The sequence below is a fragment of the Anguilla anguilla genome, chromosome 6 (assembly GCF_013347855.1).
Source record: "Anguilla anguilla isolate fAngAng1 chromosome 6, fAngAng1.pri, whole genome shotgun sequence".
Lineage (NCBI taxonomy): Eukaryota > Metazoa > Chordata > Actinopteri > Anguilliformes > Anguillidae > Anguilla > Anguilla anguilla.
The window spans coordinates 43,383,413-43,407,309 of NC_049206.1; the positions used below are offsets into that span (position 1 = coordinate 43,383,413).

At 42.0% G+C, this 23,897-nt stretch overlaps 1 protein-coding gene across 2 annotated transcripts in view; it reads right to left on the reverse strand.

Annotated features, from left to right (window-relative positions):
• Positions 1-22,429, reverse strand: part of LOC118230363 (pleckstrin homology domain-containing family G member 3-like) — a 61,387-nt gene extending 38,958 nt beyond the window's left edge. The window contains exons 1-2 of one of the 2 annotated variants that reach the window (XM_035423316.1): positions 22,231-22,429; positions 12,243-12,311 (exon numbers count right to left, since the gene is read on the reverse strand). In XM_035423316.1, coding sequence (XP_035279207.1) covers positions 12,243-12,291 — 49 coding nt within the window. In that variant the 5' untranslated portion in view covers positions 12,292-12,311; positions 22,231-22,429. Of the gene's footprint in view, positions 1-12,242; positions 12,312-21,743; positions 22,066-22,230 lie in introns of those variants that run through there. The other variant, XM_035423317.1, reaches the window with a different exon arrangement.
• Between the last annotated feature and the right edge of the window lie 1,468 nt (positions 22,430-23,897).

The window sequence follows — 23,897 nt, forward strand, 5'->3', positions numbered from 1 at the left end:
TGACGTGTAATCCAAAGACTTGTTTATTTAAAAGTGTACTTTAAAATGTGTAATTTATGAAATATGAAAGAAAAAATATTTTTTAAAGGGGAAATACATCTTCCATTCTGCAGTGGAAACCTAGGGCCTTTTAACTCACTCCACTTCGGGAACTCTTTCTTTGAACTACTGTACATGAAATATGGGAATGGAGAAAGGAATACGCAGAGGGAAAATACTGAACGTCACACAAAAGGCATTCTTTGACATATTTCCTTTCGCGTGTTAAAGCTGTCGGAGGGCGTACTGCGGGGGACTGCCTCAGATTACCTCCCCGCACCTCGGGGAATCCGAACGTATGCCATTAATCCTGGGGCTGTGGGAAGAATAGCTGGGATTCCAGACGGAGTCATTCCAGACTCCTCACATCCAATTCTCTGAATTCCTGTTCGGTGTCTGCGATGCCCCCAGCAAAAAGATATCAGCAAAAAGATAACAATGAAAAATCCTATCAGCAAGAGCCCCACTCCTCCTCTCCCATCCCTCACTCCTTAAAATGGCAATCTGCTTATCAGTTACATACCTTGTCAGGTGAGGGAAGGCTTCCTACCCACCACAGGTGTAGCTGCATGGTGTTCCACTGCTAAATAGTTTGTCTTTGTAGTGCTTACAGAATTACTACTCGAGTCATTTGTAAAATATTAAATGTCATTATTAAATATATTCAAAAATATATATATATATAATTAGATGAGACTAGCAACAGCTGAGGTGTGCTCTCTCCCCAAATTAAAAGGTTACCATTATTATTTATTTTCATTTGTAAGGTTTGTCCCTGGGTTGTCCAAACCACAAAATTAGGTTGTTTATCTTTTTGCAAAATAATTATTTATGTATCCATTTGAACGTGGTATTCTCTACTGAGGCATTGCTCTGGAGTTTCTGTCAAAGAAGTAAAAAATGGCAGTTGATGTAGCGATGTTCATATTCAACACACATGACCTTTAACCAGAGGGGGCCCTACTAGAATCTCAATCTGGGCGATACCAATGTAATCACAAACCTGGTGCTTAACCAGAATTAATTTGGTAAATGCCCAGCCGTACCCAAAATTAAATGAAAGCAGCATTAGAAAGCAAGGTACAGTAAGTTAAATAAAAGGGTTCAGATACAAAATGATCTGATCCTCATTCAATATTATTTCAGTTTGAAGAGACAGGAGATTAAACATTCCAGTAGTTCCCTATGGTGTGTTTAATAGTGCATTGTGTTCCATTGGTCATAGAACTATTATTCCTTCTTTCTAGACATTTCTCATGGGTTGGCAAGAACTGTATAATACCATCTGTATTTCAGAAACCCCCACAAAATGAAGTAGTATGAAATCAAAAGTAACAGTTTCTTGGAGACAGGCAGCAGGAAACTATGTTTTCGACTAAATTAAATTACTGAAACTCACTACAGGCCTCTGGAATCTCAACAAGGCCGAAAGATGATATAAATATATATATATATATATATATATATATATATATATAGGGAGGGAGAGAGAGAGTGTGTGAGAGAGAGGGCCTGTTCTTTTGGATCAGCACTTTGTAGACTGCACAATGACTTTCACAGTGCATGGGTAGGACAGAACACCAGGACATCACTATTTCATTATCACAGAACAATTATTACAATGCGCATATATTCCAATAACACTGGGAGTTCTGAAAGGAGAAATGATTCAGATTTGAAGCAGTGAACTATATCAAAGTACTCATCTGACAACGCTCCCCAATTACACTGGCCTCATTACAAAACTCAACTGGTTTTAATAAAGGACCTTTAGCTACTGATGAGCGTAACAGAATCACTATAGAAAAAAATACGCCCTACCCAGATCAGGGCAATTTAATTACACAAATGGATCTCAAAGAGTGTGTGCGTGTGCGTCTCTGTACTATAACAGGGCAACTGAGGACACCCCCATTCTTCGCCATATTTCCCACACCAATTAGACAGACCAACATGGGTCTCTCAAATACACATAATCTGTATGCCTCCCTAAAAAGCTCCATGAGCTGAGGCTCCCTGAGGCCATTTCAATAAATCCCTGTCTCCACTTCCATCATTTATTTCCAGAAAAAACAACATGCTGAGAGTCAACACGTATATTAATATTGTTTTATTCACTCTTTGTGGTGCAAGAATGTCTTACAATAATACTGTTCCCTGATTTATAGGCGCGTGTCTGTAAATGTTTCCACAACTAATGATAAGGCTAGCCAGTGCTACTGGCAACTTCGATATATCAATGCATGTAATAGCTTATAGTTTCGAAAACCAAAGACCAAGTTTTCGCTGTCCCAGAAAAGAAAATGGAATTGGCTAAAATCAGTCTGAAAAATCAGACTGGGTGAGATATGTAGCGGCAGGTTGTTGGGTTGACTCTCATGCCATATGTGAGTCCCCCATGTGGGCAGGGGTTCGACCCCCAACACTTTCCACTTTCTCAGCTGTGGTCCCTTCATTCTCTGTTACCCTCTCTGCTCTCATCATGTCCGAATAAAGCAATACAATACCGTCCTGCTATTTGAAATAACAGAGCCATTTCACAAAAGTCTGTACCATTTCATATGGACTAATTTATTTTCTAACAAAGCCAGTGGGTAAGACCGAAAATATAATGGAGACCGAGGTTGGTTTTCAACCCAAAATAGTTTAATTACAGCTAATACTAGTTCATGTGAAATGCATTAACTGCCACATTAGATTAAGTTAAATGAAAAAGAATGAGCTTCTTTATGAGCGTTCCTTCAAAATGATATGCAAATCATGCTTATGAATGCAGAACTATGTAAAAGGTTATCGTTATCCAATTAAGGTGCGGTGTGTTCTTTGTCTTATTCAATTTGTGACTTGATGGCTGTAATTGTTATTTGTGAGGCAAGTGCTACATAATCCCAGTGCTCGTGCCAACGTCAAGCAATTGTGTGCCTAAAACACAAGTGACAAAGTGAGGATTATATTCTATAATCCTCCGTGGCTGCTCGTAATCCCCCGCCTCAAATGAATCAAAGCCATGCTTGAGTGGCCTCTTATCGTTGGGGTAAATCAAAACATTCGCAGGTATTGTGCTCACAACAAGGACTTCTGCTCGCAAGAGAGGGAAATAATGCCTTATCGTCCACAGGGCACAGGGCATTTCCGATAGCCAACGCACAGGCGGAGAGCGACGCAAGGCTTATGCGAGATGCCCCTTTGTCGCATTGCTTTCCACTCTTAGAACAGCACCCATAGTATCAACAGTTCGGCTTCATGATCTTCACGGTCTGCTTATCTCCCCCCCGCAAAAAAACGGAAAGGTCAAACAAATTACCAACGAAGCGTAAACTGAGGCAAGGCTTGCCTCCACGGATAGGCCAAACGAGTAGCCTGTGCATACATTTCGCCCGCGGTCCACCTATGCAATTCTCCCTCTCTCAGTCTGCGCAGCAAAAGCAGGAGGTTGTGTCAGTGGGCGCACAGCGCATGTCCTCTGTACCTCTAAGAGGGGAAATAATGGGATGAGCCGTGTTGAAATAATTCCTCGGGCTCAAGGGAGCAGTCATGTGTGGGAACACGACTTGAGGGACTGGAAGCCTTTCAAGGTTCTGTGTTCTTTCCCCGTGTAAGCCACCAGTCCCAGAACCATGCTCCCAGTCGGGAGATTAACCAAATCCCGCCTGGTTGGTGACATCATCAGACAGGCTCCTCCCATCCCACCGCAAGGCCAGTAGGACATGGGCCAACTGGTGGTAATCAGTGCTGCTATTTCTGTGGCAGGGTGGCCTTGGTTTGCAAAACAAGAAAAAGACCAAAATGGTCGCAGCCATTTGTACTCACCACACACAACCATGTTAGGGTTGCACAGAAAGGAGTTACAGGAAGCTGCAGTTACCCTTGCAATCGACAGTTAAAATGATACTGGTTTGGGAAAAAAAAATGTTTTAATTGACCAGAAGACTGCAGAATACCATTTATAAAAGCAGTTACATGTTAAGTCCCCCAGCCCAGGTAATACAAATATCTGTGGTAAAGCAATGAGAACAATCCATCAGCTACTTCCCCCATTTCAATGGAGGGAAGTCGCTGATGTAAAAATACCTAGTCTGGAGAGGATGTCAATCTATCAATGGGTCATTACACATAATCCATTATTTTATTGCTGACTGCAAAGCAGAGAACAACTGGGTACAATTGTAAGGTCATTACTGCAATAATACCACCAAACCAGCACTTTAAAAGACATGGTGTTCTGGCCCAGAACTGTTACATATTAAACAGAACTAAACTATCCCTTGGGCGGGTAGTTAGCTTGCGATGTCTGTGATGTAACGGCTAACTTTGTTCTTCCTGCTTAGCGCCACTGACGTTCACAGTGGTCCGCTGGCTGGTGCCTCCACGTCAGGCTAAAGACAGCATGCGGGCAGCAAAGTGTTGATTACAGCATACCACTGCGTGTGGGAGGTGGGCTGCCACAAGACCAGTTTCACACAGACACTGTCATTGTTGTCAAATTTCTCCATCTTTTCCCTTTTTAAAGGGGCTTGGCAAAATAAATGCAACCGTGAAAGCAATTCTCTTCACCGATCAGCAGAAATAGAAACAAAATATCTGTTTACTGTGCAGCCATATGGTGGGTTGGGGAGGGGTGGACTGTAACCATTATGGAGCTTGCTTTAGCTACAGGAGGCAGAGCGGTTGTCGGGCAGATGGAAGGTTGCTGGTTCGATCCCCGGTCTTCTGAATGTGTGGAAGTGTCCTTGAGCGAGACGCCTAATCCCCCATTGCTCCCAACGAGCTGGTTTGCACCTTGCATGGTTGCCTTGATCGCCATGAGTATAGGGGTGAATGACAGGCATTCATTGTAAAGCACTCTGTGCAGTTATTGCTGGAAAATGCGCTATATAAATGCAGTCCATTCACCATTTACCACTTGGATATCTTCTGAAGAACTTCAAGGGAGCACAACTTCAGGTGCTTCAGCAGATACAACATCCATCAGCATAAATGGATAATATCACAATGCAAGCTCTGCAATCCCCAGAAAAGGACATTTGCCACACAAACAATTGCCAAGGCAATAAAAAGCAACAATTCCATTGTCTGAACAATTAATATTTCATACAAAGTCCTGGAGGGCACGGTGCAGTTTATACCTTATTGTAGCACGGCAATGTGTGCAGCTGACTCAGATCCCACACTGAACACGTTTTTTTTTTCCCCATACTCTTTCCTCACAGGAAAAGTCAAAGACCTTGTCTCCCCCTCTCTATCCTGTAACAGTACAATTCAAGTTTTCAAACCTTTTATATTAAGGTCAACATGGCTCAGATCCAGTCCTCAAGCTACCATTTCCAGATACCAGAACAATTTTAATGAAATGGCATGATGTTTGGAGGAACAAAAATCATGAAATGACTGTGAGAGACACCCTTTACGTCTGCAGGACGTATATTTGTATAACGAGAAACAATGCTCCATTTAAGTCATTCTCCATTCCATCAGAAATTAGTTTGAACTACTGGGAGGCAAGGCAGCAGGTGATATTTAAAAGGTCTTTACTTACCTTGCAAATGTTTTTTTTTTTCTTTTTAAAGGAAAGTATTTCCCAAACAGCCCATTCGATTGCTCAGGGGAAGGTAAGTATTCCCAGGCGGTTGCGTCTTGTCCTCTCCTCTCCTCTCTCACCTACACCTGTCCCTGGCCATCCAGGCAGCACCCAGGAAACTTCAATCCAATTAGAGCAATGCGAGAGAGAGAGAGAGAGAGAGAGAGCGGGTAGGGCAGGCCCCACCCCTAGCCTGCGCTGACATGCAAGGCCAGTGAGGGACAGTGTGCGTGTGTTTGAGAGAGAGAGAGAGAGAGAGAGAGAGAGAGGGCAGAAGGGTCTGTTCTTTCGGATCAGCACAGTGCTGACTGTACAATGACTTTCACAGTGCATGGGCAGGACGGAACAGCAGGTCAGTGAACGGGATGGGCTATCGAAATGATTAAGGGGCCAGGGGACCCACAAATTAAATAAAATACAATTCATCCAGAGCAGACACGGTCAGGGTATCTTCCAGACAGCAATACAAGCTCTGCACTGTCCTGGCAACACTGTGCAACTGTCCTGTCCATTCCCCGCTCCAATGGCCAGGTTATCGGGGTCAGATTAAAGAAAACAACTGCAACAGCAACGGACACTACCCCACTTGTCCAACCCATAATAATCTCCTTAAGAGTTTCATCTGGAGAGCCTATTTGGCCGAGATGAGTCGGGACGATTTCCATTGCAGATAAAGATTTTGAGACCCTACGACCTCAATCGACGCCCCTTTATGCCCCAATGTTGCAGATGACTGGTCAAAGAATCAACTCCATTGCAAAACACATCAATGTAATCAAGGCTGCAACCAGTGTCCCATAATCTAGAGAATCTGCCAATTTGGCCTGTGACCTTTTATCTCTCTGACTCACTGGAAACTGTGCCGTCTCCTTCAAATTGGCACACTGCGCAAGGACAGGGGACAACCGCACAAAAACTTCATTCACCGAAATCACAGAGGCCCGTCTAAGAAGGGCTGTAGAAGTCTGTGATCCTGAAATAGCCATGGTGTAGACTCAACCTTTAAAGAGACAATTATGCCTGCACCTGCATCTGATTACTGTTATCAAAATTTAATAAATCATAAGGCCAACACTGACTGAGCCCAGAGAGTTAAGGTTCACAAGAGTAACTCAACTATGTTCTTTGTATTTTTAGAGATCATTATGTACTGATACAAGGACTTCTTGTTTTGGCAGGTTTCTGCTGAAAAGGATGCCAACCTGACCCATCAAATTAAAGCTGGATCTCCTCCGACTTTCCCTTACAGTTGTTTGTAGTAGTTTGCAATGCAAACAAAGGACAACCTGCACACCCTATCTGTCTTCCTTTACCTCATTGTATAATCTGCATAATCCACTTATCTGTATTATACCCTACACGTGTGCAAGCAGCAGCCTACAGAGCATGTGGTGATGCACTTGGGACCAACGTCATGGAGACAAACTGTCAAAACATAGGCATCTCAGGGGCTCAGGCATGCTAGGTGTGAGACCCTAGGGAGGGGGTAAGTTTTCCTAACACTCCCATCCTATTATGTTGAATGCAGGGAATCTGAAGCCAGTGAACACTGTTCTCCCTCAGCATAACATAGCAATGCACAACACTCTCCACAGCAAGTGCGTATATATATGGAAGCCATAAAAGCACATGGCACTGGGGATTTGAGAGGCTTTTAATTTGAAATGCGAGCTATTGAAACAGATAGAGGCCTCCTTAGACTGTGAGGGGTGGGGCTATGTTTTGTCATGCCAATTTATGATAGCAGTTTTAATGGACGCCTTTGGGGGTTGCACGTTCAGCCATTTTAGAGAAAGCAAATTTACAACGCACATGAACTCATAAGACCCTGTGAAACAGGGCTCTGGGGCCTAATTTGACGCTGGGTAATGGCTTGTGTTCTTAAGCATGTGTTCTTTCCCTGTGGTTTATGTAGACACAGTTTAGGATTAAATGACTTGTTAAAATATCAAGGTGACAAATAAACTCTCCTAAGAAGAGCCTAGAAGTGAACTGGGGGATATGGAGAATACTCTAGTTTAGTGACATAATTACATTTGCTGTATAATAACTAATTAAATAGAAGTTCAATTTAAAGGGGTTTTGTGAGATAAGGTCAAAAAACAGCATAGGGGTTCCTGAAAGGAACGTCCTGTGGGGGCACTTGTTGGTACTGTAGTGGCAGAGTATGGATTACAATAGATCAAATCAAAAAATGGCGGACTTGGCTACCCTGGCTCGGGTACACATTACATTACCCTGTAGCCATTATGGCCATTAATTTACTCCCCAGCCTTGTTACTCAGACTGGTGGCTGTGGTTGACAGGTGTTAACTGTATCAGCTATGTAGACCTCTGGTGTAAGTGGCAGCTGGAGCATCAGCCCTAGAACATGGGCCAAAAGATACAGATTAGCCATTCCAAATGGGTATATACAAATTGATATGCTTTTTTTCTTTTTTTTTGCATTTTTGGCATTTACCTTATCCAGAACAACTCACAAAGATTACATTCTTTATCATGAAATGCACTTGTACAGCTGAATATTTACAAAAGAAAGTCAAGTAAAGTACCTTGTTCAAGGATACAACAGCAGTGCCCAACCCCACATCCTTGAATTTGTAATGCCAGTTCTCTAACAATTTTAAAGTAGAAAGATCTCTCTGGATTTTCCTACCTCGTGGGCAGGAAAACTTTTCTACATGATTATGGGTGTCCTAATTAAGCTCTTGTCTGCTTCTTTCTTTCCTGACACCACTTAGACCATCCAAACATGGACAAAACTCCTTGCGCAAAACATGTCATGAGTGCTTAGGGTACGTGTTGGTCTCCACAATGAAAAAGAGCTGTCCGTCACCTGCCGTGACTGTGTGGAATATTACTGAGCCACATGGCCCAAAGACCCCCACCCTGGCACTGCCCTGTGCCCTGTGTATCTGCTCTTCCTCTGTGTACAGCCTGTGATGATGTCATTGCTAAGGGCATCACAGTAAATGATAACTGACCGATCAATTGACTGAAATGCATGATTAAGAGAATCTGTCATTTGTCTGCTACACTGAAACACTACAGTGCCTCTTTTCCAAACACGTGGAATTTGACAAATGGACTTGGGGTCTTGGCAAGGAAATGAATTTGACTTTCCAAATATATGAAAATATCCTAAAACACACTGTTCTCAGGTTGCCTGAATCGTTCTCTGTTTTGCACATTCTAACACAATCAAAGACCCATTCTACACAAACAGAAGTAATTACATGAACAGATTTTCACCTTTTCCATAGTGTGAGTATAAAAAAAAGACTCAATCGTCAGAACTGGGATTACCTGTCCATCAGTCTTAAGAGCCGCCCACACGCGAGCATATTTTTTTTACGGAGGACCCTTTGGATCCTGGAAGGAAGCAAACCCTGCTCTCCCCACAGGAAGGGCCGCAAAGAGCTGGAAAGCCCCAAACCCCGCCATCTTGATTGGCACATCTGCGCACCGTCACTCACTGGCAGCAAAAATCCCCCCAAAGGGCCTAAAATGAGCATTAATCAGTAAGGCTATCCTTTCAACACACCGGGGCTGCCAGAGCTCTTACCCGATTATGGCCGATGATAAATGACTTTCGGTTCCCTGTGTTGATTTAAGTGACCTTCATGATTGCTAACGAAGTCTAGCCTAATTGGCCTTGAACCAAACTGAATCCAATGCTCCTGGGGTTTAAAGCACTAGAGCAGGATAGCGATGCTCTGCATCTTATGGGAACTAATGTTTCAATTGATGGTATGCATTGGATCAGGCCCTTCATCATATTTGGTGCCAGTTTTTTGGACTGACAGATTTACTTGTTTATCACACAAATTCTTTTAAAAATGAAGTACCATCTTGGCTAGTGAAAATGCTATGGCAACAGTAACAATGAACAAAACCATTTCTATTCTAATATGCAGACAACTCAAGCCCACAAAAACATTTCCTAGCCTCCCGCTCAGCTCTCATGTTATTCTGCATTGTCCTCAGCAATCCAAACAACCCCCCCCCCCCAGTCCTTCAGCCTCAAATACACGTGCTATGCCTGTGTCGTGCTACCTGCGAGGACAAGGCAAACTGCATCAACTGCAATAATGGGCCTGCAAAGGACGAAGGGCCCCCAAGCTCATTACGCTTTTAATCAGCCTTACAATTATTGTAAGGCAGGAGCTTTGTGTCATCTTCACACGCAGTGAAAATCCAGCAGAAAGTCCTACTTCAGCATCCTCCCTCCTCAAAACTCGGTCTGGAAACATCTTTAAATATCACATGCACTTTACAGAAGGGGCTTTTGGCCTTATCAGACCCAGGGTAATATTTTTTTTCCTTGTTGTTTTTTTAAGTTTTATATTTTGAAATATTTCCCCAGTCATTGCATATCAAGTCTGGTCAGGGACCCCCTACAGTACCTTCAAGGACCCCCAAGGACCCAACCCACTGTTGAAAACCCAGGCTTCATGGTGTACAGTAACTAGCTAACAAGCAGACTATCAATGGCTATGATAAACAGGCTTATGTAGCACAATTTATCGTTGCTTTCAATTACTTTGCAACAAGTAATTTGTTATGTTGGAGGCTGTTATGTTAAATCAATATATTAAAATTAAATAAATGTAACATTAGGAATGCTAGAATAGTTCAATAGTGCATAGAGAAAAACAGGCAGTTTATGTAGTTTATGCTTGGGTACCAGTATGAAAATGTATCGAAAGTACCCGTAATAAAAAATACCTAATGATGCCTAGTCCTGAAACCATACCAATTTGGACTGAGGAAAGACCATGTCTGAACCTGGCATTGGTGAGAGGACACAGGTTTATCACAAAGAAAGTATGTGTTTCACCAGAGGTTGCGTACACATCCCATCTCCCTCCATGTTGTGATAAAACATACAGATGAAATGGAAACCAGTGACTGCTCCCTCCTGGAATGCAAGTCCAGACTCTTCTCACGCCTCAGTGTGAAAGCACCATGAGTGCAGTGTTACATCATAAACACCGAAAATTCCATGGGTGCAAATGGAAATAAAAAATATAGAGAGGGAAAACAATCTCAGTCAATAAATCGATTAATAAGAAACCAGGAAACTAGACCTCCTGAAACAAGCCATGAGAGATCTTGCCGAACTTCTGAGGTCACAACCCTTTCCCTGAGAGCAAAAAATAAATAAAATAAATTTATAAGTCATAAAAATATAAATTACCCTCCTCCTTAAAATTGCTTACGAGCAATAGCTGGGTCCTATAATAGCTGGCTCAGCTGTTAGCCTCAGCTGTGCTGCCTGCCTACTATTAATCTGCAGCAGCAGGGCACCTCCAGCCTTGCCCTACCAGTGTGGGCTTAGGTCAACCAGGGAGGAGAAGAAAAGGGGAACACAACAATAAAAAACAAAAACAGAGATGTGAACCTCCTCAGATAGTTATTTCATTTCCTTTGGCAGCAGCAAATAACGCATCAGTCATATACCCATATCTGTTGTAGAATTTCTGTTCTGCGTTATCTGTTCTGACCCATGCTGCACACTATTGTTATCAGAGAGAAAAAAAGAGGAACTGGAAAATGTGAACACTGAGGTGGGCTGGGCTTGGGTATTAACAGACACGTTTCAAGTGTCATCCTTTTCATCTTAGCATTCAATCAAACCCCATTAATGACAATGCCTTTTTAGTCTTCTGAGTAGACTTTGGGTTTACCTGTTTATCACTTCATCTAAACCAAAAGACAAAGACAAGAGTATTCAAAAACAGTTCAAAGGATGACGTATAGTCCACCCTGTCATATCACACTGTAGAGGGACCATATGAATCAAATTCATTTTATTTTTTATGTGCAAATATATGTAATTATTGTCAGGAGCTTTGAGCAGTGCATGGATAATGATCCCAATTACAAGCCCACAGACACACAGATTGTGGGTTCCCTCATCTTCAGGCAAGCAGCCATGCTCTTTCACAATAGATTAAGAATTGAGACTTGAGCTTAAACTGCTTCCTGAACACAATGCAAAAGCTATGAATTCCAGCGCCTGATTTTACCAAACCATCCATCATTTGGAAAATGTGAACTTAAAGGGTAGTCCTTTGCAGTGCATTGACTTCTGAAATATCTCCCCTTTACGATTCTGGCACAAGAATGAGGAATTTGTTGGAACCGGTAAATTTTATTGAGGGACAAGTATACAAATTGAAAAAAAACTGGTGAAAAGTACATCAGTAAGTACATCGATATGACATTAAGAGAGGATTTTTTCAACGTGACATTAAGTGAGGTTTTTTTTCAATCTGACATTAAGTGAGACTTAAAAAAAAAGAAAAAATGTGTTTGTTTTTTTCCAATGTGACATTAAGAGAGAGTTTTAAAAAAAGGTGTTATGTAAGGGTGCGCTGTATTGTATTATGAAAAAATTATGAAACACAAGACAAAAAAGCACATGAAGTCTAACTTCAATGGTGTGGTGTTAGAACGTTTGATGTGACAGCTATTTGTTTTGGGTAGATTTTCCTGTGCGCAGACAGTGTTTTCTCCTTTTGGGGGATATGAATGTTGATCCCCTCTCTGGATCTACCTTACAGCGAATCTGGTACCTGGGGGAGGAGGGTCTCTGTGAGGAGGAGGAGGCTTGTCTTACCTTCACCCATTGGGACGTCATAGGCCTCACTGTGGGACCTCTCTGGCATGGTACTGGGCCCCCCAAAAACTGTGGAGACACAACCCGAGGGAGAGGAGGGGTGAGGACCGGGAGGAGAAGATGGCCGTGCAGTGCCGTCAAGAGCCTCTGACGACGACTACCGCTCAGCTCCCCGACAGCTGCTGCCACCTAACCGTATACCAGTCCCATCATGCCTTGCACAGGATGTGGCCTGACTGCCACAGGCTTGGCAGGAAGCACCACACGTTGTTCCGACTGACTCATTAAGAGTGGGGAAAGTCCAAGGGCACAGCTATGTTTTCTTGTTTTTTTCTAAAACAAATTTATAAAATTAAGTTTGTCAGTCTTCATTGTTCTGACCAGGAATAAAGAAACAGAATGTAACACTGGTCTAGTAACACTGCTGGAAGTTTTTCAGGATATGGGCTTCGGATCAAATATACAAAAACTAGAGAGCAACTCTTCCTGTCATTCCTCTCTGTAGAACTGGTGCAGTAACATTCATTTGCAACAGACTTTCATTCAAAACCAACTTATATTCACATAAGTACAATTAATTCACATAGTGCTGACAAAGGTCTAATCAAATGGTACTTCTTAAATTGTAGACAGCATTGATTCAGTGTGATCACTGCACAGGACAAGGATATTATATTTGGCTGCCCCACTCAGGTGACCTCAGGATACCACTTCCTGTAAACAAAAATTCCCAAGTGCACCACGGTGCATGAAAACATATCTTCTGTTGCGGTGTGAACACTGTCAGCAGCTGTTAGAGAAACACTGTTCATTCAAAACCAAAACAATGTGTTGATGCTTCTGTATTTCTCCTGACCAATTTCTAAATTATGATGGGAAGAGATGAAACACTTGGACCATTTACATGTGTTTAACTGTTACTAAATCATAGCTGAATTCCCACAGTTCATCTTGTATTACAGTCTTATTCAGTTTTCTCTGGAACCAACTGACATGAAGCAGGGACCCGTGATGGAAAGTTTGTCTCAGCCCAGGCTTATTATCCTTAAACTATCTCTGGCTGATAATAATTCAACATCATTAAGATTCTTAAGACCAACAAAAGACCAACAAAAGAGAGAGATAATGTGATTAGCATTCCTCTCTGCCCTTTCTCCCTGCTTGGCACCCCCATCTTATCTCAGTCAATGAAAGATTAAGCGGGTGGGAATAGCCACCGTGTGGCGCCCCACCCTCCCTCCACCCGCCTCAACTCCGTTTCCCATGGTTACCCTTCAGGGAGGTGAGCCTCCAGATAATTGCTCCATTGCTGGCTGGCCACCAGCCAGGCAGTTACACAGACGACGCAGGCAATTTATCTGATCTTTTAAAAGTAAATCTCCCATTTGCCCTCACTCAGCTGCCAGCAACAAAGCAGACCTTGAAATCAGATCGAGTGAAACACTGAAAAGATCTCACCCCACCAAACAAAGTTAAAAGTCAACTAAAGAGACCTCCTGAAACCAGCCAATACAAACCAAATGCATTCAAGGGGGGGCGGAGAGGAATCATTGATGTTTGTTTCAGAGAAATCCTTATAGAATCACTTGATTTGTGCACTGAACAAAAGTGTCAGCTGGTTTACACATGCTCTGTTTGGATAAAGATAAGAAAAATAAGAAATAAGAAACTGCAGCACAAGTGACTGCCAGCAGAGGTCCTCAGAGTTAGGGACTGTCAGTGACCAATATGAGGAAAACGATAGCTCTACACAGCTCACTCCACTTTTCGGTAGTAAGTGATGAGAATATAAACAGCAATGGCTCCGATTAAACATACATCCCAAGGGAAAGCCATCACTGGAGCTTTAAAAAAAAAAAAAAAAAAAATCTGTAACCCTCCAATAACTTGCTTGCTAACAACATTCGACTAGTCAATTTTATGATTGTGTAAGATATTTAAATGAAAAAGAATCAGAGAAATCACCTGAATTCAAATATAGTGTGAAAAGGTAGTTATACATGCAATAAACAGAGCACTGCATGACAATCATCTGTAATCTGAGAGTAGAAACAGCCATATTCGTTATATTGCAGCAGAGTACAAAAAGAGTACTTACTGAATACAGTATTACTTCATTCATTTGAAGAAATAGCTTGCACAGATTTATTTCTCGCCCACTGTCATTGGTGTACCTTTATCGCAGACCTATATTCTTTAGGGTCAATGCAACACAGTACTGTTATCATTTAAATCAATAATACACAACAATACACAATTTAATCAGATATTATTAATTATACAGAAAATACATAATAATGATACGTCCCTTTGGCTGTTTGTTTACAAACTAGCTGGGGGTTTTCACCATTATGGAAGTGAATTTCCTGTTGTCTCATAACAAAGAGCCGCTCAGTGTACAGTGCCAGCTTGTGCCAGTCCCTCTGAGCCGCGCCATGTGGTTTCTGGGCCGATGTCCAGGAGGTCTACGCATCTGTGCTCAGTCTCACAGCTGGACTGTGAGGCCCGGACTGTGAAGTACCCGGTCCGCAGCGGCATCAGTGAAGGACACAGCCTACCCGTGGCAAGCAGGGCCGTGCGTGACAAACTTCAATCAGCCGAAATAAGGGTTTCCAGGTCTTCCCGAGTAGCATATAACCTGAACAAAGTATTAAACATGACTACTTTCATTTACATAACATTTATATGTCCCAAACATTATGGTGCCCTAAAAAGGTGGGGCTATGTATAAAAAGTGCTGTCATTTCCACATTGTTTTGAATTGTTTGATTACAAATCTAAAATTGTGGAGTACAGAGCCAAATCAAGAAAAAATATGTCTTTGCCCCAAACATGGAGCTCGCTATCATGTAAAGCCCATTGCCTCTTGCAGTTTGAGCTTCTTTGCATTGCTGTACTCCATGATAGTGTTGATATTAGAGTGTTCCAACCCCGTATTGCCAGTTTTCCACATCAGAGGCTCTGAGGGTGCAGCTCTGTTCAGCTTGCTCTCTCAGAATTAAATTAATGCGGATGGCCAAACTGGAGCCACGCCCTCTGCGCTTTTGAACAATCGCATACTTCTCTCCAGCAAGATCAGAGGAGCGCACCTTTAATTCGGGGAGGGGGGGGGGGATTAAGCCCGATATTGTTCAAAGTGCTACCCACACACACACACACACACACACACCCAGCCCACTGCTACAGGAGGCTTGCCCATTGAAACGCAGCGCAGAGGAGAGCTCTCCCCTTTCCATGGTAACATTCCTGGGGTCATTCCCAATCTAGCGTGAGGAGGGGGGTGTGACTGGGAAGCCGAGTGCTGACGTTTAACCCCTCATTGCCTGGACCTAGGGCCTTGTACAGTGGTGAGTCTGACTCCCCAATGGTGATTATGGGTTAACAAGGAAACAAACACACCCTCGTCAGGGGCCCACAGTCATGTGATAGTGCTCAAACCAGACATGATAGGCCCCTCTCTGAAAACACATAAATTAAACACACACATGCAGACACACACACAGTTATGTATACATGCACATAACACAGAACTGCAAGAATGCACACAGACACATGCACATAAACATATGTGTGCACATCCGCACCTCCCCTAATTGGCACAGAATGTTGCATTTAATTAGAACTTTGATTGGGAATTCCAGAGTTGAAAGTTTTTTTTAAAGAGACCAGTCCTTGGTGGAGAACAGCCTTGAGATAGGCACCTGTCCTAACCACCCTAGTAGCATATCAACAAAGAGGCTGGTTTGATGCAAACTAGCAACTATCTACTGTGGACTGTTCCACAACTATATGCAAATGAATCCAAGAAAAAAATGAAAAAAAAAAAAATGAAAAAAAATTATTTAACTTCCCGGTAATGTTAAACATGAAGGACTGTAACCACAGTTTGGAATCCAGTTTTCAGGAAAAAGGTCTATGAGCCTCAAAATGAAGCTCTACCACCAGCCTTAAAACATGTACTTTGTTGGATGCAGCATGCAAAAAAGTGTAAAAAGTCTCCATCGCATTTGTAAGAGCTTAATATAGCACACTGAGAAATTTCATTTTCTCATGCATGGTGGAAATTTAATCAAATTGTTAAACAAACAACCAAAGACATTGTGATGGATACTGCTAGGCAACACAGAGCCATCTCTGAAAAAGTCAAATCCAGAAGTCAATGCACGCACCATAGAATTCAGGAAATCTGCACATAATCATGGTGTGTGCACACTCACAGAAAGCCAAAATCCCCTGTCCTCCAAGACCCAAAGAATGCTGGGACTAACAAGAATGCCTGCCAGGAAGCATCAGCCCATAAGTTCTTCCCATGAACACTGCTATAAGTCTCTTCATGAAAATATTGCTTTTGTAAGTCATGCTTCAGGGGTGTTGAATATAGTATTTTGCCACTCTCTTTAAAAACACAAGCTGTAAATACATGCACACATGAGCACAAATAAACAAGCATGATGCACACATACATACCTTGACACATACACACCAATAAATCTGTCTGTGAGCGTTCACATATGTGCGTACGTGAACTAACTGTTGGACGCACATATGTGTGCACTCACTGATACCTGAACGCACATGCATATACGCACGTGCTTTTTACACTCTAGCTTTCCCACACCTCACCTCTCCATCCATTGCAGAACTGAGAACTACAACTGCAGCTGAAGGTAATTAGCAAATACACCAGTTCCCAAAGGGAACATTGCGCTTGGAAGACCGAGTAGAGGAGCAGCACGTATGAGCTCACTCCTGGAAGTTGTCTGATTGGAAAATGTTTTTTTTTCAATGGATAAAAAAACAACAGCACCACCTTCAATATTTTCTAATCAGATGATCTCAATCTAACTCATTTCCTGTATCAGGAAGAATCACAAGAATTTTCCCAGGATATTGAAACTATACAAATAACTGAAAATGTTTTGAGCCTCCTTGCAATACAACATGTAATATTATATTCTTCAAGGTGCTATTATGTGGTTATATCAAACCCTTTGGCCTTCCACCATGTGTAGAAACTGGCCGAACTCTCCCATATACAGAAGCATAACCAGAGCAAAATCCCTTTTTCACTCATCCACCAAAGGCACTGGGAAAAGAAGCAGACTTGAACAATGAACGCATTAAGAGGGATAAAATGATTTACTGTGTGAGCATATGTTTTTAATATGAAGTGCATTTGGTTCATTGCACAACCTTTCGGCTATTGAGCCATTTCACTGTTCTACATTACCAAATTGCTCAAGCTCACCACCCAGATTTAGTTCTACTGAGGCAGGCAAGAGACTGGTGAAGGTTTCCAACTCATTCCTTCTAAAGCAAGAGAGAACCTCTGGAATGTGCTTTTGGCCTGTTTTCAACGTCCTGCTCTGCTGCCCTGGCTTCAGACCTGATAAACCAGGAATAGCTGCTGGCCACTACCTCTGGAATTGTCCTCGTTGGAGGGTGTTCCCTTGTAACGTGAAGGAGGGAGTCACTGAAGGTGAGCATCATTAGTCTGTACTGGCTAATAAAAGTCATTCTACCATGGCGAAGCCGGGGGAAGAATGGGAGCACAAATGTATCGTGGGTCAAACCAAGGGGTGGGCCCCTGATTTCCCAGCATGCAACTGCCGCTACTGTTGTAAGTCACGATGCGGAGAGAATCGCAATTGACCTGGTATTCCGTGTGAACACCGTTAACTGATCGCATCGGGGGGGTTGTAAATACAGCGGGCTCCTTGAAGGGTTTGTTTCTCAGCCATGTTAAACTAATAAAATGAATGCATTTCAATCAAGGGAGTCAATGCTGTTGCGTGCTTATGGCAGTCTTATGTGCCTAAATAAACAGTGCCACTGCAGGTGAACTACCAGTCACAGATTCTATTTTCAATTGCTATTAACAAACACTGAACACACAGCAGTGACTCCAAAAGTAATACACTTCTTGTGCTTCCAAACACACTGAGAAAGACATTTAAAAGTCTGGCAGAGTTTTCAAATCTTGCTGAGCCTCTATGTTCACTTCCAGTGCTGAAGGGGCTTACTGCTATGTAGCAGCATAAATCCCTACAAGGTCGGTCAAGAGGCCTGCATTCCAATTACATCTACGGCTATTTGCTTAGGATTCAATAGCATTCGCTTTGGTACTTGCCCGCTGGTTTAGCAGCTGTCGCGTTCCTGGGCAGTCAAACGTTGAACACAAACAGACACAAAGTTTTGCCACCACAGGACACGACGGATTTTGTGTAGAAATTTTGGAAGGGGGAAGAAAGCACCAGAGGAATGCCCTCTTAGCCCAAGTCTGTTCGCTGTGACCTGCTGACAATAGCTACAGCTGTCACACTGTTTACATGAGGATCTTGCAGCTTGAGCAACTTTCATGAGGATCTTGCTGCTTGAGCAACTTTGGGGTGGATTAGGGGACCAGTCGACAGTGAATGGATTTACAATGTGGTAGGATAGAAATCACCGAAAAACAAGAGAAGTCATATCAAACCAGGCGACTGTGTACCGAGCATAAAGCTGCCTCACAACACCGACTGAAATAGAATGTTTTTGAAAACCCGGCAGAAATAAGCCCTTGGTATGGAAAGAATGTTGAAAACCCCTGAAAAAATCTACACTTACGAAACCAAGATTCCATAACCCCCCATTCTGACTGCTACAGTGATGCGGTCTCCTCTCTAGGCCTGGCTGTTGGTAACAGATGGCTGGCTGGCGGTATTGAAATCAAAGTACAGTCCAAATGCCATTCTACACTGATACCGCTCCGAGATGACTGCTCACTCTTCAACACGACAGCAATAAACAAGTCTTTCGATATGTCCAACTGCTTGAGTGCAAAGCCGCTCCCCTCCATGATCATTACAACAACAGAACAAAAATCGCCATTAGACAACACGAGCTATCATGGAAAGCTTGTAGCTGTGGTCAGTTTGTGGGCTTAGACAGGAAGGCTAGGCCTCTCTCCCCAGGTCCATCCTTACCTGCAGTTGATCACAAAAACATTGAAGACAGAAGAGTCCCCCATTTGCATCAGAGGTGTGTACCACAGGCACACAGGGTGTACCCCTAATGTTACTCCACAAGACACAAGACACGTCCACTGTAAGGTAAGAGCTAACAAACGTCCTTTTGTGAACAGAGGAAATGCTGTTCAATGTATCCCAAAATCCCCCTCAAATCATTTGAGGGCTTTGGAGGTAGCTACAGTATTTCTGGTCACTGTTGTTCATAGAATCTGATCCTCTATGACCCTACAACACTTAACATGCATCTTGCCTGTATAGCAAAGCTCCGCCTCCATACTGACTCTGTCCGTCCTCCATTTACGTCAGTTGTCTGAAAGCGCTGTCAGTCACTCCCGTGGACAAAATCCATTCGCCACCACGAATGAGCCAGCTGTTTATGAAACGAATTGCTATCTGCTACGGTGTCTGCTGTGTGGAACTTTGACAAAGTGGAATATCCAAAAGCAGCCCTAAGGCCACTTGCAACATTTACAATCCCACACAGACAGGGACTCCTGGCCAGATCTGCACCAATTCTGGCCCGGCAGTGCTGACTACAGGCCAGAATCGCTGCAGATCCAGCCCGGAGTCGCTGGCTATCTGGGAAATTAGCACAGCTTCTTAATACAGCGAATTTGACAAAGCATCTGAAGAAACACCACTCTTCACAGTTCACTCAAAACAAGATCACAGCTAAGCAGAAACAGGGGAGGATACTTTTAAAATATGGGAAATGTCTCCATAAGTGGCACAGCTGAAAAAACAACAGAGAGGATAACTGAGTTTCCCCTTTAGTGTAAGGTAATTGATTATGTGGAGCCACCCCTTTGTATTGTCATAGCGCGAATGGCCTACTTGCAGAATCAGCTGTCCGTTCTGACCGTTAACAGCACTGCTGGTCCTCCCAGTTGTCAAGTTGCCAATTAACTCACATTCATTTTCTGGACCTCGTCTGAAATTGATGGTATTAAAGTACAAAATAACTACTGACAATAGTACAACAATGCTGTTTTTTTCTTAATCAAAGGTCACTTTTTGTGAGTTGATAAGCTGTTTTAAGTATAGCTATAAACAGAGGAACTATTATAAACACTAATATAATCATGGCTAAAGGGCATTGTGCCTGCAACCCCTTTAGCTGTGATTATATTCACAATATAGTATGGACTCTTGTCCCTTCTTAAATACAACAGGCTCATTTGATTTATCTTTATGACGCAGGCCCACACAACTACTATATTTGGTAGATTACTTGTGGTCGTACAACATGTTAGCTAGATATACTACATGTTCTATATTCTACAGGATTATTAGCCACATAAGAATTTAAAAACAGATTCAGAAATTAAGTGCTTAGTCCCAGGTTGTAGAAACCATAGCTCTCCATAAGGATAATACATCACTTAGTTAATATGACAGAACTTTTTGCTAGATCTTCTTTTTCTTTTACACGTATACTTTTGGATGTTAGTGCTCTTTTATTCTTATTCAGGATTTATTTTCTGCATAATCTGTTTACACTTATCTTACTTGCCTACTCTGGAACTGTTTTACTGTTACACCAAGCTGGGTGCTCTTGTGTTTAGGCTAGTGTTGAATAATTTAAAAAAGACAAATAACAAAAAATGTCGGTATTGCCCAATAGTGAATGTTACTGTACTCCGACTGGATCGGGAGGCACAAAACATGGATTGGTACATTTCTGGAATATTTGGTCAGTTTATGTAGGTCTACCATCTTCAAATGTACTTCATCCATCACAATGTTGTCAATAGACCAAATAACAAAGACACAACACGGTATGATGATTCCATGAAAGTTGTCATTGTATGGGTGATCCTGATTTAATGTAAGAGATCTGCACCTGTAACCTGCAAACAATTCACTGAAATTCAGACACAGGCTTACATCTCAGGTGTCTAACAAGACCTGTACAGAAAACGATAAAGATAAAGATTCTAAAGAGAACCACAAATAATATATCTTACAAAATTGGAAATGCAAGTAAGAACCCTATTCTGTCCTAGACCGTCGATGCTTATTTTTTGATCTTAAAGTACGGTTTGCTTATTTTCCATCCGTTTTCACATTGTAAGTGTCGAGAAATATGTTCAGTTTTAACCGTTAGTCCACTCACCAACATTGCATTTGAGAATACCTTGGGGTTAACCCACATTGTTCATATTGGAAAACGATCATTTTCAAACTTCTATTACAATTAGTAATATTTACATGAATAGAAAGTATATTGGTCAAATAACAAAAAATAAATAAACAAACAAAAACAAAAAAACTCCAACAATGTGTTATTTGTCAAACAATCTGAATGTTCAGTAATGTCTAGGTTACACAAACAATGACACAATGAACAAAACCTCTAAAGAGCGCAAATTGTCATATCGGTTTCAATGTAGTCTTTGAGCTCGAAACAGTATTCAATAACAAACAACCACCTTCTTTCAGTTCTTTTGAGTGTAAGACCTCATTTAGACATACGTAAACACGTACAGACCTTGGAATATTAGTTGTAAATCAAGAAAATCGTAGGATCTTGATTTGTCATCCGCTTAAATCATTTTCTTTCTACATTACGACTCAATCCAGTAGGTCTTTCGCCCTGTACTACACAGTACTACGCACGCCCCAGAAAACATTTGCACTCACTTAATCAAAAGATGTCTTTCTACATTCACGCTATCGGAGTGCACACAGCAGATGCTTCAGGTCAAGCACAATAGCACAAGCGGAGTTACATTGTTTTCTTTCCAGGAAATTCGTCATTGCAAAGTTAATGTGCCAGATAATGTGCCAACTGTTCAATAACTCCGTAAATATTTTGCATGGTCTACAAATGCACATGGATGTAGGAAACATCGAAGTCAAAATTCTACCTGTCATTGGAGCTAAAGGTCTGGAGATGGTTTAGTACCCCAATCCGCATGCAATCCAGTAGTTTTTATGTCCTAACCAAACCGCAAATAACGCGTTTAATAACTTACCAAACTTTTGAGTTCAAACCTTTTCTCGAAAATGGCCAGAGAAACAATGCTATGAAGGTTTCGATTACATTCGAAGTGTTTTCCCCGAAAAAATTTAATCCCCTGAAGACAAACTTCAAACTCCGCGCAAAGTGGATACCGCTAACCTGATGCTCACGGGGCCGAAACAAATTTTCAGTACGAGTACAAAGTTTGAGAAGAGCCACAGCTAGAAAGCGGCCCCAACGCGCATGCGCGTAAACGCCGACTTGTTTTACTTTTCGAAGGGAGGTCTGTTCTTGATTCGGATGTAGAATAATGGCGCATTTTTCAAAACATAATGGGTAGCGCACATCTGGAATATAATTTAATAAAGATTTTGAAGAAAATCATTCAGCCTTGGTGTGAGCATGTAAAACGTGTAAAAGCGCAACGTTCCACTACCCAATCCATCGACGGAGTAGACCAATCAACACTTGGTGCGGGTTTTCGTTTCAGAGCGTTTACAAAGAAGTTATTAAATTACACCTTGTGTAAACAGGCCATATCCTATATTTCTAAACATCACCGGGTGTGAAAGATTACATTAAATACAGGAAATGTGGACACTTGCTCAAGGAAACCATTTGTGGAGAGAATGAATTGTTAAAATAAAACGCAAGTGGCAATGAGTCAAAACTACATTAGGTAAAGAATAAGGAAACAATTATGAAAAACTAAAACACATGTTTTCAACAAAATTAATCGATCGAGAGATTGGCTTTAACAGAAATCAACATACAAAGGGGTCCCCCATATCCCAGTCTGAAAACTGTGACTTAAAGAAATGGCAGAGCTTTTCCAGCAGATCTTTCCGTGCTAAGAGGGCCCCCCTTTACCCATTTTTTCTGAAGTCGATAGCCAGCAACCTAGTTGCCTAAACAGGTGCATTCCAGCCTTTAATCACGCATTCCTAAAATATTGCCAAAAATGTCCCTTGGATAAACCATGAGTAAATGCCAATGTTAATACAGTAGGTGACATTGTTTTGCCTTTTGTCTTTGCCCATGTTAATACAGTAGGCGACATGTTTTGCCTTTAGTCTATCACGAGTTCTCCTCAGGTCAACCAAAATCAATTAAATTCTGTAGGGCTACCTCATGGCGAGGCACACAGAACCTCAGGACAAGGATTGTTATTTGGGATGTTGGCATCATAAATTGTGTTGTGCTACAGAAAGCAGGTATTGCTTTTGTTAAATAACGGACTCACTGTCAAAGGACTGACAATACCATATTCTGCGATCCTGCGGTTATCCCCTTAACAGTCCGTAAAGCACAAGGCCCAGGAACGCATAATACTGTACGATAATAAATCACCATGGGTTTACCTAGTTGAACACTGTGTAAAGGTTTATTCTATAATTACTCATTACTAACGCCGTTTTTACCAGTTCAATTCAGTTCGCATCCGCGTTATGTACCACCGTCAAGTGCTTAGCAAATTTAAATTATTGAAGTAATACTGCCACCTGTAGGACAAAAGTAATCATGGCATTAAGTGAGAAAACGGAGAACTGTCATTTCACAATACACACAATTCCGATAGGGTTTGACACAAGAGGAAGACCAAGTTTAAAACTAACGTTATAAAAAGGTGTATTAGAATGTAAAAGGTTATTCAAATGATAAATAATAAAGCTCATTTAC